Here is a 15,013-nt window from a genome sequence, read left to right on the forward strand (position 1 = left end):
TCTGACGAATCTAGCCGGTCAGAATATGAACCTGTAGAAAGCAGTGGCAGTCTGACCCAAAGTTCGGACGAGGAGGTTGAGGTCCCTGATAGCACCAGGCGTACCCGGCCCCGTGTCGCTAGACCACAGGTTACGCAGGATCCGCTTCAAGAGCAGCAGAGTGGGGCTGGCGCTGCCGGATCACGTGGTGAGGCATACACCAGCAGCGCAGCCCTCCCTGGACCTAGTACCAGCACTGCCGTACAACATGGTGACGTGGCGAGCACCAGAAGGGCAGTTGAAGCTGGTACGGTGGCACGTGCAGTAGTCACCCCGTCGCAGCCACCGCACAGACAGGCCCGTAGAGCCCCTAGAGTCCCTGAGGTGCTGGCAAATCCTGATTGTCAGTCACCAACTTCAGCCGCACCTGTAGTTCCCCCTTTCACCGCCCAGTCTGGAGTTCGGGTTGAGACAGCTCAAATCGGTCCGGCCCTGGGATTTTTTGAGCTGTTCTTGACTGCGGAGCTCTTGGACTTAGTCGTGGCAGAAACAAATTGGTATGCCACTCAATTTATAGCCGCCAACCCGGGAAGCTATTATGCCCAGCCTTTCCGGTGGAAACCAGTCCAAGTTTTTGAATTCAAAACTTTTCTGGGCCTTCTCCTGAACATGGGTCTAACCAAAAAGCATGAATTGCGGTCATATTGGTCCACGAACCTGATTCATCACATGCCCATGTTCTCTGCTGCTATGTCCAGGGCACGTTTTGAGACCATCCTGCGTTTCCTGCACTTTAGCGACAACAGCACTTCCCGTCCCAGATGCCACCCAGCTTTTGACCGGCTCCACAAAATTCGGCCCCTCATAGACCACTTCAACCAGAAATTTGCAGATTTGTATACCCCTGAGCAAAACATCTGCGTAGACGAGTCCCTTATACATTTTACCGGGTGCCTTGGCTTCAAACAATACATCCCAAGCAAGCGCGCCCGGTATGGGGTCAAATTGTATAAGCTCTGTGAAAGGGCCACAGGCTATACCCACAAATTTCGGATCTATGAGGGAAAAGATCAGACCCTGGAGCCGGTCGGTTGCCCTGACTACCTGGGGAGCAGTGGGAAGACAGTCTGGGACTTGGTGTCACCCTTATTTGGCAAGGGGTACCATCTTTATGTGGACAATTTTTACACAAGTGTGCCCCTCTTCAGGCATTTGTTCCTAGAACAGATTGGCTGCTGTGGCACCGTGCGACCTAGTCGCCGGGGCTTCCCCCAACGGCTCGTTACCACCCGTCTTGCAAGGGGGGAGAGGGCTGCCTTGTGTAACCAAGAACTGCTCGCGGTGAAATGGAGAGACAAGCGTGACGTTTACATGCTCTCCTCCATTCACGCAGACACGACAATACAAATTGAACGGGCAACCAGTGTCATTGAAAAGCCCCTCTCAGTCCACGACTATAATGCGCTCATGGGAGGGGTGGACTTCAATGACCAGATGTTGGCTCCTTATTTAGTGTCCCGCCGCACCAGACGCTGGTATAAGAAGGTGTCTGTATATTTGATTCAATTGGCTGCATACAATAGTTTTGTTCTCTACAGTAAGGCTGGGAGAACGGGATCATTCCTCAAATTTCAGGAAGAGATCATCGCGAACCTCCTGTATCCAGGAGGTTCCGTGGCCCCAACCACCAGTGTAGTGAGCCGTCTACACGAGCGACATTTCCCCAGTGTCGTTGCTGGTACCTCAACCCAACCGTCACCCCGAAAAAGATGTCTTGTCTGTAGCAGGAGTGGAATAAGGTGTGACACCCGCTATTTCTGTCCTGACTACCCTGCCCTATGCTCTGGAGAGTGTTTCCGGAAGTACCACACACAGGTACACTTAGCATAGGGATTGCATCTCACAGGACAGGCACACAGGGCTATTAGGGCCCTTACACTCACAGCTGCTGCAAACCTCTCCTTTCACCTGGGATAAAGTGCATAATGTACTTCGCCACATCTTTGGGCAATTTGCGCTTTGCACATTGTCCCATGGGGAAGGAGAGGTTTGTCCTATAAAGGTAAAAAAAAAAAAAATCAGGTAAGCAAAAAAGTTAACGTTCAGTTCAAAAAGTTAAATAAAGTTTATATGTTCTGTTCAAAAGTTATTATAAAGTAAATGAATTTATTGCGTTGCGGCCTGGTTTTTTCTTTTTTGTTTAGTTTTTTTTTACCTTCCAGGTGGACCAACCGATCGACTAGCTGCAGCACTGATGTGAATTCTGACAGAAGCATTGCGCTGCTGTCAGATTACACACAAATCGGTGTATGCGGCGCTGCAAGACGAGATTTCTCCTCTGCAGTAAAAGATACGTTTGCCGAGGCACATAAGCTGAGGAGGTGGCGGTGTTCAAACACTTTGTATATATAAAAAAAAAAATCCCGGCAATGATATATTCATCCACATCGATTGATGTGAATGGAGAAATCTGGTTTGCCAGGGCATACGAGCTAAGTGGGTATGGATGTTGGGCGGAGCTCCTATGTCCTGGCAGACGCCTTTCCCCTCCTTTTTTTTTTTTTTGGCAGAGATTTTTTCATCCACATTGATCGATGCGAATGAAGAAATCTGTGCCGTTCATTTTTTCTTTCAGCCCAGAGGCTGAACGAAAAAAAAAAAATCTCATTACCCGTATGCTCAATATAAGGAGAATAGCAGAAACTCCTAATGCTGGCCATACATGTAATGATTGCGGAGACCCTCAAATGCCAGGGCAGTACAAACACCCCACAAATGACCCCAGTTTGGAAAGAAGACACCCCAAGGTATTCCGTGAGGGGCATATTGAGTCCATGAAAGATTCAAATTTTTGTCCCAAGTTAGCGGAAAGGGAGACTTTGTAAGAAAAAAACAATAAAAAATCAATTTCCACTAACTTGTGGCAAAAAAATAATAATTCTATGAACTCGCATTGCCCCTCATTGAATACCTTGGGGTGTCTTCTTTCCAAAATGGGGTCACATGTGGGGTATTTATACTGTCCTGGCATTTTAGGGGCCCTAAAGAGTGAGAAGAAGTCTGGGATCCAAATGTCTAAAAATGCCCTCCTAAAAGGAATGTGGGCCCCTTTGCGCATCTAGGCTGCAAAAAAGTGTCACACATGTGGTATCGCCGTACTCAGGAGAAGTTGGGGAATGTGTTTTGGGGTGTCATTTTACATATACCCATGCTGGGTGAGAGAAATATCTCGGTCAATTGCCAACTTTGTATAAAAAAATGGGAAAAGTTGTCTTTTGCCGAGATATTTATCTCACCCAGCATGGGTATATGTAAAATGACACCCCAAAACACATTGCTCAACTTCTCCTGAGTACAGCGATACCACATGTGTGACACTTTTTTGCAGCCTAGGTGGGCAAAGGGGCCCAAATTCCAATGAGTACCTTTAGGATTTCACAGGTCATTTTTTACAGATTTTGATTTCAAACTACTTCTCATGCATTAGGACCCCTAGAATGCCAGGGCAGTATAACTACCCCACAAGTGACCCCATTTTGGAAAGAAGACACCCCAAGGTATTCTGTGAGGGGCATGGCGAGTTCCTAGAATTTTTTATTTTTTGCCACAAGTTAGCGGAATATGATGATTTTTATTTTTTTTTAATTTTCTTACAAAGTCTCATATTACACTAACTTGTGACAAAAAATAAAAACTTCCATGAACTCACTATGCCCATCACGAAATACCTTGGGGTGTCTTATTTCCAAAATGGGGTCACTTGTGGGGTAGTTATACTGCCCTGGCATTCTAGGGGCCCTAATGTGTGGTAAGTAGTTTGAAATCCAAATCTGTAAAAAATGACCTGTGAAATCCGAAAGGTGCTCTTTGGAATGTGGGCCCCTTTGCCCATCTAGGCTGCAAAAAAGTGTCACACATGTGGTATTGCCGTACTCAGGAGAAGTTGGGCAATGTGTTTTGGGGTGTCATTTTACATATACCCATGCTGGGTGAGATAAATAAATGCCAACCTTGTATAAAAAAATTGGAAAAGTTGTCTTTTGCCAAGATATTTCTCTCACCCAGCATGGGTATATGTAAAATGACACCCCAAAACACATTGCCCAACTTCTCCTGAGTACGGCAATACCAGATGTGTGACACTTTTTTGCAGCCTAGATGGGCAAAGGGGCCCACATTCCAAAGAGCACCTTTCGGATTTCACCAGCCATTTTTTACAGATTTTGATTTCAAACTACTTACCACACATTAGGGCCCCTAGAATGCCAGGGCAGTATAACTACCCCACAAGTGACCCCATTTTGGAAAGAAGACACCCCAAGGTATTTCGTGAGGGGCATAGTGAGTTCATGGAAGTTTTTATTTTTTGTCACAAGTTAGTGGAATATGAGACTTTGTAAGAAAGAAAAAATAAATAAATCATCATTTTCCGCTAACTTGTGACAAAAAATAAAAAGTTCTATGAACTCACTATGCCCATCAGCGAATACCTTAGGGTGTCTACTTTCTGAAATGGGGTCATTTGTGGGGTGTTTGTACTGTCTCGGCATTGTAGAACCTCAGGAAACATGACAGGTGCTCAGAAAGTCAGAGCTGCTTCAAAAAGCGGAAATTCACATTTTTGTACCATAGTTTGTAAACGCTATAACTTTTACCCAAACCATTTTTTGTGATGGGGTGAGGAGTCCTGCTCCGCCCTCCTGACTCCTGGAGATGGATGATGGGAGTCACACAGTCCCCCGATGTCTTCTTCACTATTGTGTACTCCTGGGGATGGAGAGAGACACTTAGGGAATAAACCCTTCAGGGGCCATGTGCTCTCCTCCGGCCCTTTCCTCCTGGGTACAACGTGCCTACTTACCTTCTCATGGCTCCTACAACATGGCTATTGGTCACTGGTCACATGACACATCACTCACCATACTGGGGTCTGATCTTCAGGTTCTCCGTCACTTGGAAGGTCTGGAGGCCGTTCTCCAGGACCCTGGACTCTTCCTATCACTTCCTATGATGGATTCTCCTTCCCGATGTCTGACTTGTTACAGAATACAATAAAGAGGAGAGAAATCTAGAAAAGTTTACCTCTCCGCTCAGCAGGGAGATGATCTCCAAGGTGAGGTCTAATATTCTTCTGCTGATCTCCTTCCTGTCCATCCTTGGTGGTCATTCAGGAGAAGAGGAGAGAACTGGAGGAGCTGGAGGCTTCTAGTACTGCAGGCGCCTTTATGAGGAGAGGAAATCATCCAGGGGACAAGACCAGATGTCACCTCCAGAACCGCACTTCCTGAGCCTGGAGGGGCCCCACTTCTCAGAGCTCTCACCACATGTATTCCAGGGGCCCCAACATGGAGATTTCTGGTGGCTCCACAGGAGATAAATGTCTGTTAGATGCAGGTCCCACCTCTGGGCTGTGCTCAGCTGTGTCTAGAACTCCTAGAGAAGAGACTGGAGAGAGCTGAGCTCAGGCCGGGCCCCCGCTCCATTTATTCTCCTCCTGGATGCAGGGGCCCCTCACCAGGACAGTCAGGGGCCAGTGAATGATGACTATCCCCACTACTATTCCCATCATACTAAGCTGAGGAGCGGAGAAGGATTCCTTGTGTGTAATGGAGGAGAATCTCCAGAGGTGACATGTCTGACCTCTCCACCACACTGTCTCCTCACAGCTCATCTTACCTGCAGGCTGGAGGAATGGCTGATACCAGAGAGAACAAGAGCCCTGACTACCGACCAGGACCTGCCCAGTATCTGCTGCACTGCAAGAGCTGAAGGACCTAGGGTGATGTCATCATCATGTGATTAGTGAAGGGGCGGAGCTGGGCAATGAGTCACTAATCACATGATGGTGATATCATCACAGGTCCTTCATCAACTATATTGCTGAGCTACAGCTCCTCCAGTTCTCTCATCTTCTCCTGAATGACCACCAAGGATGGACAGGAAGGAGATCAGCAGAAGAATATTAGACCTCACCTTGGAGATCATCTCCCTGCTGAGCGGAGAGGTAAACTTTTCTAGATTTCTCTCCTCTTTATTGTATTCTGTAGCAAGTCAGACATCGGGAAGGAGAATCCATCATAGGAAGTGATAGGAAGAGTCCAGGGTCCTGGAGAACGGCCTCCAGACCTTCCAAGTGATGGAGACCCTGAAAATCATCCCCCACTATGGTGAGTGATGTGTCATGTGACCAGTGACCAATAGTCATATTGTAGGAGCCATGAGAAGGTAAGTAGGCACATTGTACCCAGGAGGAAAGGGCCGGAGGAGAGCACATGGCCCCTGAAGGGTTTATTCCCTAAGTGTCTCTCTCCATCCACAGGAGTACACAATAGTGAAGAAGACATCGGGGGACTGTGTGACTCCCATCATCCATCTCCAGGAGTCAGGAGGGCGGAGCAGGACCCCTCCCCCCATCACAGAGCCTCCCCCTCACCCCCTGATACATGAGCAGAAGATCCTAGAACTCACCCACAAGATGATGGAGCTGCTGACTGGAGAGGTGACACTGCTGGGAATGCTGGGAAATTCTCCAGTAACAGCACTGGAGGGGTCTGGGTGATGACGGTGTCATTGTGTTGTCAGGTTCCTATAAGGTGTCAGGATGTCACTGTCTATTTCTCCATGGAGGAGTGGGAGTATATAGAAGGACACAAGGATCTGTACAAGGAGGCCATGATGGAGGAGCACCAGCCTCTTATATCACAAGGTAAAAGCCGTCATGTGCAGTGTATACACGTGTGTGCAGTGACATGTAATGGAGGAGCACCAGCCTCTTATATCACAAGGTGAAAGCCGTCATGTGCAGTGTATACACATGTGTGCAGTGACATGTAATGGAGGAGCACCAGCCTCTTATATCACAAGGTAAGATCCGTCATGTGCAGTGTATACACGTGTGTGCAGTGACATGTAATGGAGGAGCACCAGCCTCTTTTATCACAAGGTAAGATCCGTCATGTGCAGTGTATACACGTGTGTGCAGTGACATGTAATGGAGGAGCACCAGCCTCTTATATCACAAGGTGAAAGCCGTCATGTGCAGTGTATACACATGTGTGCAGTGACATGTAATGGAGGAGCACCAGCCTCTTATATCACAAGGTAAGATCCGTCATGTGCAGTGTATACACGTGTGTGCAGTGACATGTAATGGAGGAGCACCAGCCTCCTATAGGATCAGAATATTATTTTCCCCTGATAACTAAACCTAGAAATGAAGGAGCTGAGAGAAGTGTCTGATCTATAAACAGATCTACAGGAGGCCATGTATTCAGTCACTGTGTGCTTGTGTCTCCACAGATGGATCCAGGAGGACAAATCCACCAGAGAGATGTCCCCGTCCTCTGTATTCCCAGGACTGTCCAGAGGAGAAGGTCCCGGAGAATCCTCAGGTAGATGGAGCTGAGCCCTATACACGTCTATATAGGGGAGTCCTGCAGTCATAGAGGGGTCGTAGATTGTGGTGGTCTATTATGTGGATCTGTTAGATTTCCCACCTGTCCGCTGTATTGTACTGAATTGTTACAGAGGACAAATCAGGGGGAAGATCTGACTGATATAAAAGTGGAGGATGAAGAAGAGAGGATGATGGGCGATCCCCCGTGTAAAAGCGAGGTGGAGGAGGACATTCCAGGAGATGTCACCACAGGTATGGAATCATGAATGGAGAAAGTGACTTCAGATTCTGTCCTTGGTGTCTTCAGGGCAGGAGGAGAATCTGATCACCGGCTGCTGCGCTGCTCTTTGATTGGAGATGTCTCCATCACATCATGTAGTGTTCCTCTTATCCAGCTGACAGTGATCAGTGGGGATTATGTGGGCACAGCTTTTGTGGCTGTGATATCATGATGAGTTATATGTACCTCGTGCAGGAATTACATGCCGCCAGTGACCTACATGTACTGTCATTGTGCATTGAGGCTTTGCAAAGATGTATGGATTATTTAATTTTTTTAAATGGTTAAATGGGTTTTGCAGTGTGAGATAGCAGCAGCAGCAGCAGAGGAGGAGGTACATTAAAAAGAGCTTGTCAGCTAATCCATAGGTGGGCATTATAGTATGGACTTTACTAGTAAAACCACCAGGCCCATCAGGTCTAAGAGATCGATTTAATATTGAATGCAGTTTGTGATGAGGAATGTTGTGATAGATCCTTTTACGTTAACTTATTGTATTAGTGTGATGCCCACTTGGCATAGAAATGTCAAATATGTTGTCAGAAAACAGGCTTGTTGGGTTTTTCACGATTTTGAGCTAGATTTGGGTAATAAAATTAGATGTAGACCAGAATCCTGAACTTTGTGTTATAGAAAACTTTAAAAGACTGGAATCACACAGTTTTGGTGCTGCTTTTTGAACCAAAGCCAGAAGTGTATTGAAAATGCATGACTTAGAATATACCTCTAGTTCCTGCTAGATACAATTCCAGCCTAATAGGAAATCTATAAATTTGTCTACTCTAGATTATTAAAAATGCCACAAATTATTATTTTTTATCTTAGCAGAAAATCTCAGTACAAATTCTGAAGGAAACTTGTCACTAAATTATAAAGTAGAAGATGAAGATATGCAGCGCTCTTCAGGAGAAAATATTAATGTACATCCAGGACTTCACAGTACAGATCTGTCATATAATCTTCCTATTCATGAGGAACCTTCTCTTGACCAGAAAGAGGGTGAAATGTTTCACTGTGGTAAAGCGTTCACAAAAAGATCAAGTCTTCCTACATACAAAAGAATTTGCACCAGGGAGAAGCCATACTCCTGTTCAGAATGTGGAGAGTGCTTTACAGATAAATCATGTCTTGTTAGACATAAAAAAAAACACACAGGAGCAATGTTCAAATGTTCAGAATGTGGGAAAGGTTTTAAAATCAAATCAAATCGTGCTATGCATGAGAGAATTCACACAGAAGAGAAGCCATATTCATGTTCAGAATGTGGGAAATGTTTTAGAAATAAATCAAATCTTGTTATACATGAGAGAAATCACACAGGAGAGAAGCCATATTCATGTTTAGAATGTGGGAAATGTTTTACACATAAATCAGATCTTGTTAAGCATGAGAGAAGTCACACAGGAGAGAAGCCGTTTTCGTGTTCAGAATGTGGGAAATGTTTTACACAAAAATCAGATCTTGTTAAGCATGAGAGAAGTCACACAGGAGAGAAGCCATATTTGTGTTCAGAATGTGGGAAATGTTTTACACAAAAATCAAATCTTGTTAAGCATGAGAGAAGTCACACAGGAGAGAAGCCATATTTGTGTTCAGAATGTGGGAAATGTTTTACACGAAAATTACATCTTGTTACACATCAGAGATTTCACACAGGAGAGAAGCCGTATTCATGTTCAGAATGTGGGAAATGTTTTACACAAATATCAGGTCTTGTTAGACATGAGAGAAATCACACAGGAGAGAAGCCGTATTTGTGTTCAGAATGTGGGAAATGTTTTACACAAAAATCAAATCTTGTTAGACATCAGAGATTTCACACAGGAAAGAAGCCTTATTCGTGTTCAGAATGTGCGAAATGTTTTACACGGAAATCATCTCTTGTTACACATCAGAGATGTCACACAGGAGCAAATTTCTGAAATTGTATCAGTCAGCAGATTCCATTTGGGTACAAATAAATTCAAACCAAAGGGACAGTGCTCAGATTGCCCTAATAAATTGTGGATGACATTCTGAAGTCTTCTAGGGCTTTAACGTCAAGGCAGCACTGGCAATCTTAAAGTAACTGTGAAATATAAAGATATGGATAAACAGATGGTGGCAGTAAGCAAACTGTTTAACAACACATTGCACTTTTGGCTTTGTTATGCTTTTTAAAATAAAAATCATCCAAAACATCTCTATTGGGGTAGATGTCTGGCAGTGTCTGGGGAGAAAACATACAAAAACTCTGGCGTTATTCGTCACGCAACAGGAGAGATTAGAGGATTTACAAGTTATCAATTTATCGGTGACGATACTATCACAAGATCATATGAATGTACTTAAAATGGGGCTTTCCTTTTCACTGACACACCATTTCGACCTATATCAAACTATCATTGGTGTCAATCGTCTGGCATGCAATTTGACAAAAAAAACCACTTCCAAACAGAGGAAGATGTAGATCGTCACACCGCAACTCAAGGATATCAAGCAAATATCACCTAGCAGTATGGACTTCGGTGAAATGGCCCATGTATGTCTCCTCCAAGAGATGCGAGCAGAGCAGGAGGATGCTGTGTTGGTGAATTCTTCCAAATATTTTAAAACATTAAATAGGGACTTTTACCCAATACAGTCAAGATCCGCTGCTCTGGATCGCTTTCAAGACCTAGTAGAAAAAGATCTGTGTTTACTTTATGATTAAATTAAATTGGAGACAACACAAGAGGGCCTGTCAGCTGCATGCACCAATCGACTGAAAAGAAACAAAAATATGTCTAACAAAGAATTTGGTGTTTTGCGGGAATTAATGAATAGATGTGATCTGGTTATTAAGGAAGCGGACAAGGGGGGATGTCGGAATATTTATGCTGTCTCCGATTAACAGTCTACATTACTTATGTAAATAAATTAGAATCTGTAATGAAGGAGATTCTAATCTATTATCATAAATACCAAGCTAAAACGAGATCGTGATCTGCGCTAAGTTAGAAGACAAAAAGAAGGCGGTGGTAAATCAAAATATATATTTATTAAATAACAATAATACGGTGCAAACTAATATACAGGGTGGGCCATTTATATGGATACACCTTAATAAAATGGGAATGGTTGGTGATATTAACTTCCTGTTTGTGGCACATTAGTATATCACCAACCACTCCCATTTTATTAAGGTGTATCCATATAAATGGCCCACCCTGTATATAAGAAAATTGGTGACAATTGAAATTCAATCAATGATATGCAAAATTTTAGGAAAGTCAAAATAATCTAGAGTATATACAGTACAGACCAAAAGTTTGAACACACCTACTCATTCAAAGAGTTTTCTTTTTTTTCATGACTATGAAAATTGTAGATTCACACTGAAGGCATCAAAACTATGAATTAACACATGTGGAATTATATACATAACAAACAAGTGTGAAACAACTGAAAATATGTCATATTCTAGGTTCTTCAAAGTAGCCACCTTTTGCTTTGATTACTGCTTTGCACACTCTTGGCATTCTCTTTATGAGCTTCAAGAGGTAGTCCCCTGAAATGGTTTTCACTTCACAGGTGTGCCCTGTCAGGTTTAATAAGTGGGATTTCTTGCCTTTTAAATGGGGTTGGGACCATCAGTTGCGTTGAGGAGAAGTCAGGTGGATACACAGCTGATAGTCCTACTGAATAGACTGTTAGAATTTGTATTATGGCAAGAAAAAAGCAGCTAAGTAAAAAAAAAACGAGTGGCCATCATTACTTTAAGAAATGAAGGTCAGTCAGTCAGCCGAAAAATTGGGAAAACTTTGAAAGTAAGGGCTATTTGACCATGAAGGAGAGTGATGGGGTGCTGCGCCAGATGACCTGGCCTCCACAGTCACCGGACCTGAACCCAATCAAGATGGTTTGGGGTGAGCTGGACCGCAGAGTGAAGGCAAAAGGGCCAACAAGTGCTAAGCATCTCTGGGAACTCCTTCAAGACTGTTGGAAGACCATTTCAGGGGACTACCTCTTGAAGCTCATCAAGCTGATAGCATTCTTAAGAAATGTTGGCCCATATTGATAGGATAGCATCTTGCAGTTGATGGAGATTTGAGGGATGCACATCCAGGGCACGAAGCTCCCGTTCCACCACATCCCAAAGATGCTCTATTGGGTTGAGATCTGGTGACTGTGGGGGTCATTTTAGTACAGTGAACTCATTGTCATGTTCAAGAAACCAATTTGAAATGATTCGAGCTTTGTGACATGGTGCATTATCCTGCTGGAAGTAGCCATCAGAGGATGGATACATGTTCTCATTCTGTTTACGCCAAATTCGGACTCTACCATTTGAATGTCTCAACAGAAATCGAGACTCATCAGACCAGGCAACATTTTTCCAGTCTTCAACAGTCCAACTTTGGTGAGCTCGTGCAAATTTTAGCCTCTTTTTCCTATTTGTAGTGGAGATAAGTGGTTCCCGGTGGGGTCTTCTGCTGTTGTAGCCCATCCGCCTCAAGGTTGTGCGTGTTGTGGCTTGACAAATGCTTTGCTGCATACCTCGGTTGTAACGAGTGGTTATTTCAGTTAACGTTGCTCTTCTATCAGCTTGAATCAGTCGGCCCATTCTCCTTTGACCTCTAGCATCCACAAGGCTTTTTTGCCCACAGGACTGCCGCATACTGGATGTTTTTCCCTTTTCACACCATTCTTTGTAAACCCTAGAAATGGTTGTGCGTGAAAATCCCAGTAACTGAGCAGATTGTGAAATACTCAGACCGCCCCATCTGGCACCAACAACCATGCCACGCTCAAAATTGCTTAAATCACCTTTCTTTCCCATTCTGACATTCAGTTTGGAGTTCAGGAGATTGTCTTGACCAGGACCACCCCCCTAAATGCATTGAAGCAACTGCCATGTGATTGGTTGACTAGATAATTGCATTAATGAGAAATAGAACAGGTGTTCCTAATAATTCTTTAGGTGAGTGTATATATGATGAATTCTTTTATATTCAAAAGTTCTGACAAATCCCCACCCCCTTCTTCCCACGTTAGTCAAGGATCCCCTTAAGGCCTAACTGGGAAAAGGTCAGAAGAATTATCATGTTCATCAATATATTTTACTTTGAAAGAGGTCACCCCCTTTCCATCCATCCTAATGAAGAAGGGTCTTGTCTTTTCCTAGAATTCTGTCCATCAATTTTTCATCCGAGTCTTTTGTCGTATTATAAAGTTAATCCTGGAAAAGTATATTATCTTAGAGGTCCTGTGTCCAATGGTTTTAGCATGTAAGAAAAAGCAAAACTTGGCAACAATCATGCCATTATTGCTGTGACTTTGTTCCCACGCACAATATACCAATTTGGTACCTTTCCCAAGCTAAAATGGGGATATCCGGTATCTTAATCCAATGAATGTCCTTGGATCCAATTTCACAAAGATTTTCAGCTTTACACTCTTCTCCTTTGTCAATACGAATCCTGGAACATCGGTAGCATGATTATGTCATAAGGACCTTTCCATGATGGGAGGAATTTCCTCTCTTTTACCCGATCCCGGGCAAAATTGTAGCGAAACACTCTATCTCCTACCTCATACTCCTTCTTGGTAGTTTTCAAATCATTATAAGTCTTGTTACTTATGGTGGCTTTCTCAAGGTTCTTCTGCGCGAAAGCAAACGCATGTTGAAGATACTTACGAAAGTCCTCCACATACTGATGTGTCGTGGCTGCATCGATCAGGTTATGATCTGATATGCGATACAACAGATGTTGCAGAAGTATTATTCTTCTTCCCGTTATCAGCTCGAAGGGTGACATCTTGGTTGCAGCACTTGGAGTGGCTCTAATAGCCATGAGTACTAATGGCAGCTTTATATCCCAGTCTTTACCAGACTCCTTAACATACTTCTTAAGGATGTTGACAATAGACTGTTTATAGCACTCAACGGATCCACTAGATGCTGGACGATAGGTAATGTGTAATTTTCTCTTCACACCCAAGATCTTCCACATCTTCGCCATTACCGCACATGTGATCCACAGTCTGAATCGATCCTTAACGGTAACCCAAATCTGGAAAATACATGGTTAATCAACAAAAAGGCACAGGTCTCGGCTGTGTTATTGCGGGCCGGTAGACACTCTATGCATTTGGTAAACACGCAATTGACTGTCAACATGTATTTATTCTCTCGAGACGACCGGGTAACAGGACCAATAAAATCTATTTGGATATCGGACCAAGGTAATGAAAAACCCTTCTTCTGAAGTTGAGCACGATGTGTATGACCTTGAGGTTGAAATTGAGCACACACCAAACAACCTCGGCAGTTAATTTGTACATCATTAACATATGAGGTCAATAGGCATAATCACGTAATGACTCATATGTAATCTTTTCTTCACGATAACCAGCTGTAGGCGCATCATGGTCATGTTGTAACATCAAACCTCTAAACGTAGTGGGAACTACCCATTGTTGAACACCGTTTTTAGAGGTTCTCATTAATAAACCATATTGAATACTAAATTGGGATTAAGTAATCGGAGATCTTCCTTTTGGCCATAATCATCTTCCGATATGCTATTATTACTAGGATCCTTAATATGTTTATAAAAGATTCCTAATATAAGATCTTCCTTCTGGCTTTTGATCAGATCCTCACTGGTAGATTCTTGGCTCCATTGGGCTACACGAATTTTAGTTTGGACCTTAGCTTGTTGTCTTTTGATAGCATCAGTTTATAAGCTAGGTCATTACCCTCTTTATCTATATTCTGGGTTTTGAAATGACCTTTAGTCTTTTTCCAATAAACGGTTAAACCATTACCTTGGACCAATTCGTCTATGACACAAAACAACTTGGCGTGTTTCACCGGTTTATTGTTGGACCGTAACATGTGATTCCTCTTCCATGTGGGAATTCTTTGATATTGTGCTCTCTAGCAATCTTAACAGTTTGGTATACAGCAGCTAATTCTGCTACCTGGCTACTTTTAGCACTAATACTGTATCCCACTGAAATATTAGGAAATTTATCTGTCCAAGTAATGCCAATTCCTGCCACTAGTTTTCTTTCATCTCCTATCATGGTGTGATAAGCACAACCATCTATATACACACGTTGAAGTAAAGGACAATAATCTTCCTCATTTTTGTTCTTCTAGAAAATCATCTACCATCTCTTCTTTATGATAATGAGCGGCACAGTCATGCAGTTCGGCGAGTCATTCGGCTACTGGACACTTTTTATTTTGCTTAAACCGAACTTCCAATGGCCATCCTTGTAAAGACAAGGTCCAAGCAGTGATTCTGCTATTAGACAAGTTACCATCCCAAATTTTCTCACTCTGTAAGTATTGTAGGGGTTGGTGTGCCGTTTCAACAATGATTTTC

General features: G+C 43.4%; 2 protein-coding genes across 2 annotated transcripts in view; one reads left to right on the plus strand and one right to left on the minus strand.

Moving 5' to 3' along the window:
- The window catches only part of LOC120991124 (zinc finger protein 585A-like), a 2,129,672-nt gene that overhangs the window by 443,897 nt on the left and 1,670,762 nt on the right, over positions 1 to 15,013 (minus strand). The gene's annotated exons all lie outside the window — the stretch shown is intronic.
- Positions 1 to 15,013, plus strand: part of LOC120991885 (zinc finger protein 271-like) — a 78,320-nt gene that overhangs the window by 15,704 nt on the left and 47,603 nt on the right. Inside the window, exons 3-4 of the mRNA XM_040420628.1 lie at positions 8,844 to 9,565; positions 10,902 to 10,905. Coding sequence (XP_040276562.1) covers positions 8,844 to 9,565; positions 10,902 to 10,905 — 726 coding nt within the window. The remainder of the gene's footprint in view (positions 1 to 8,843; positions 9,566 to 10,901; positions 10,906 to 15,013) is intronic.

Source organism: Bufo bufo, chromosome 2, assembly GCF_905171765.1.
Source record: "Bufo bufo chromosome 2, aBufBuf1.1, whole genome shotgun sequence".
NCBI lineage: Eukaryota > Metazoa > Chordata > Amphibia > Anura > Bufonidae > Bufo > Bufo bufo.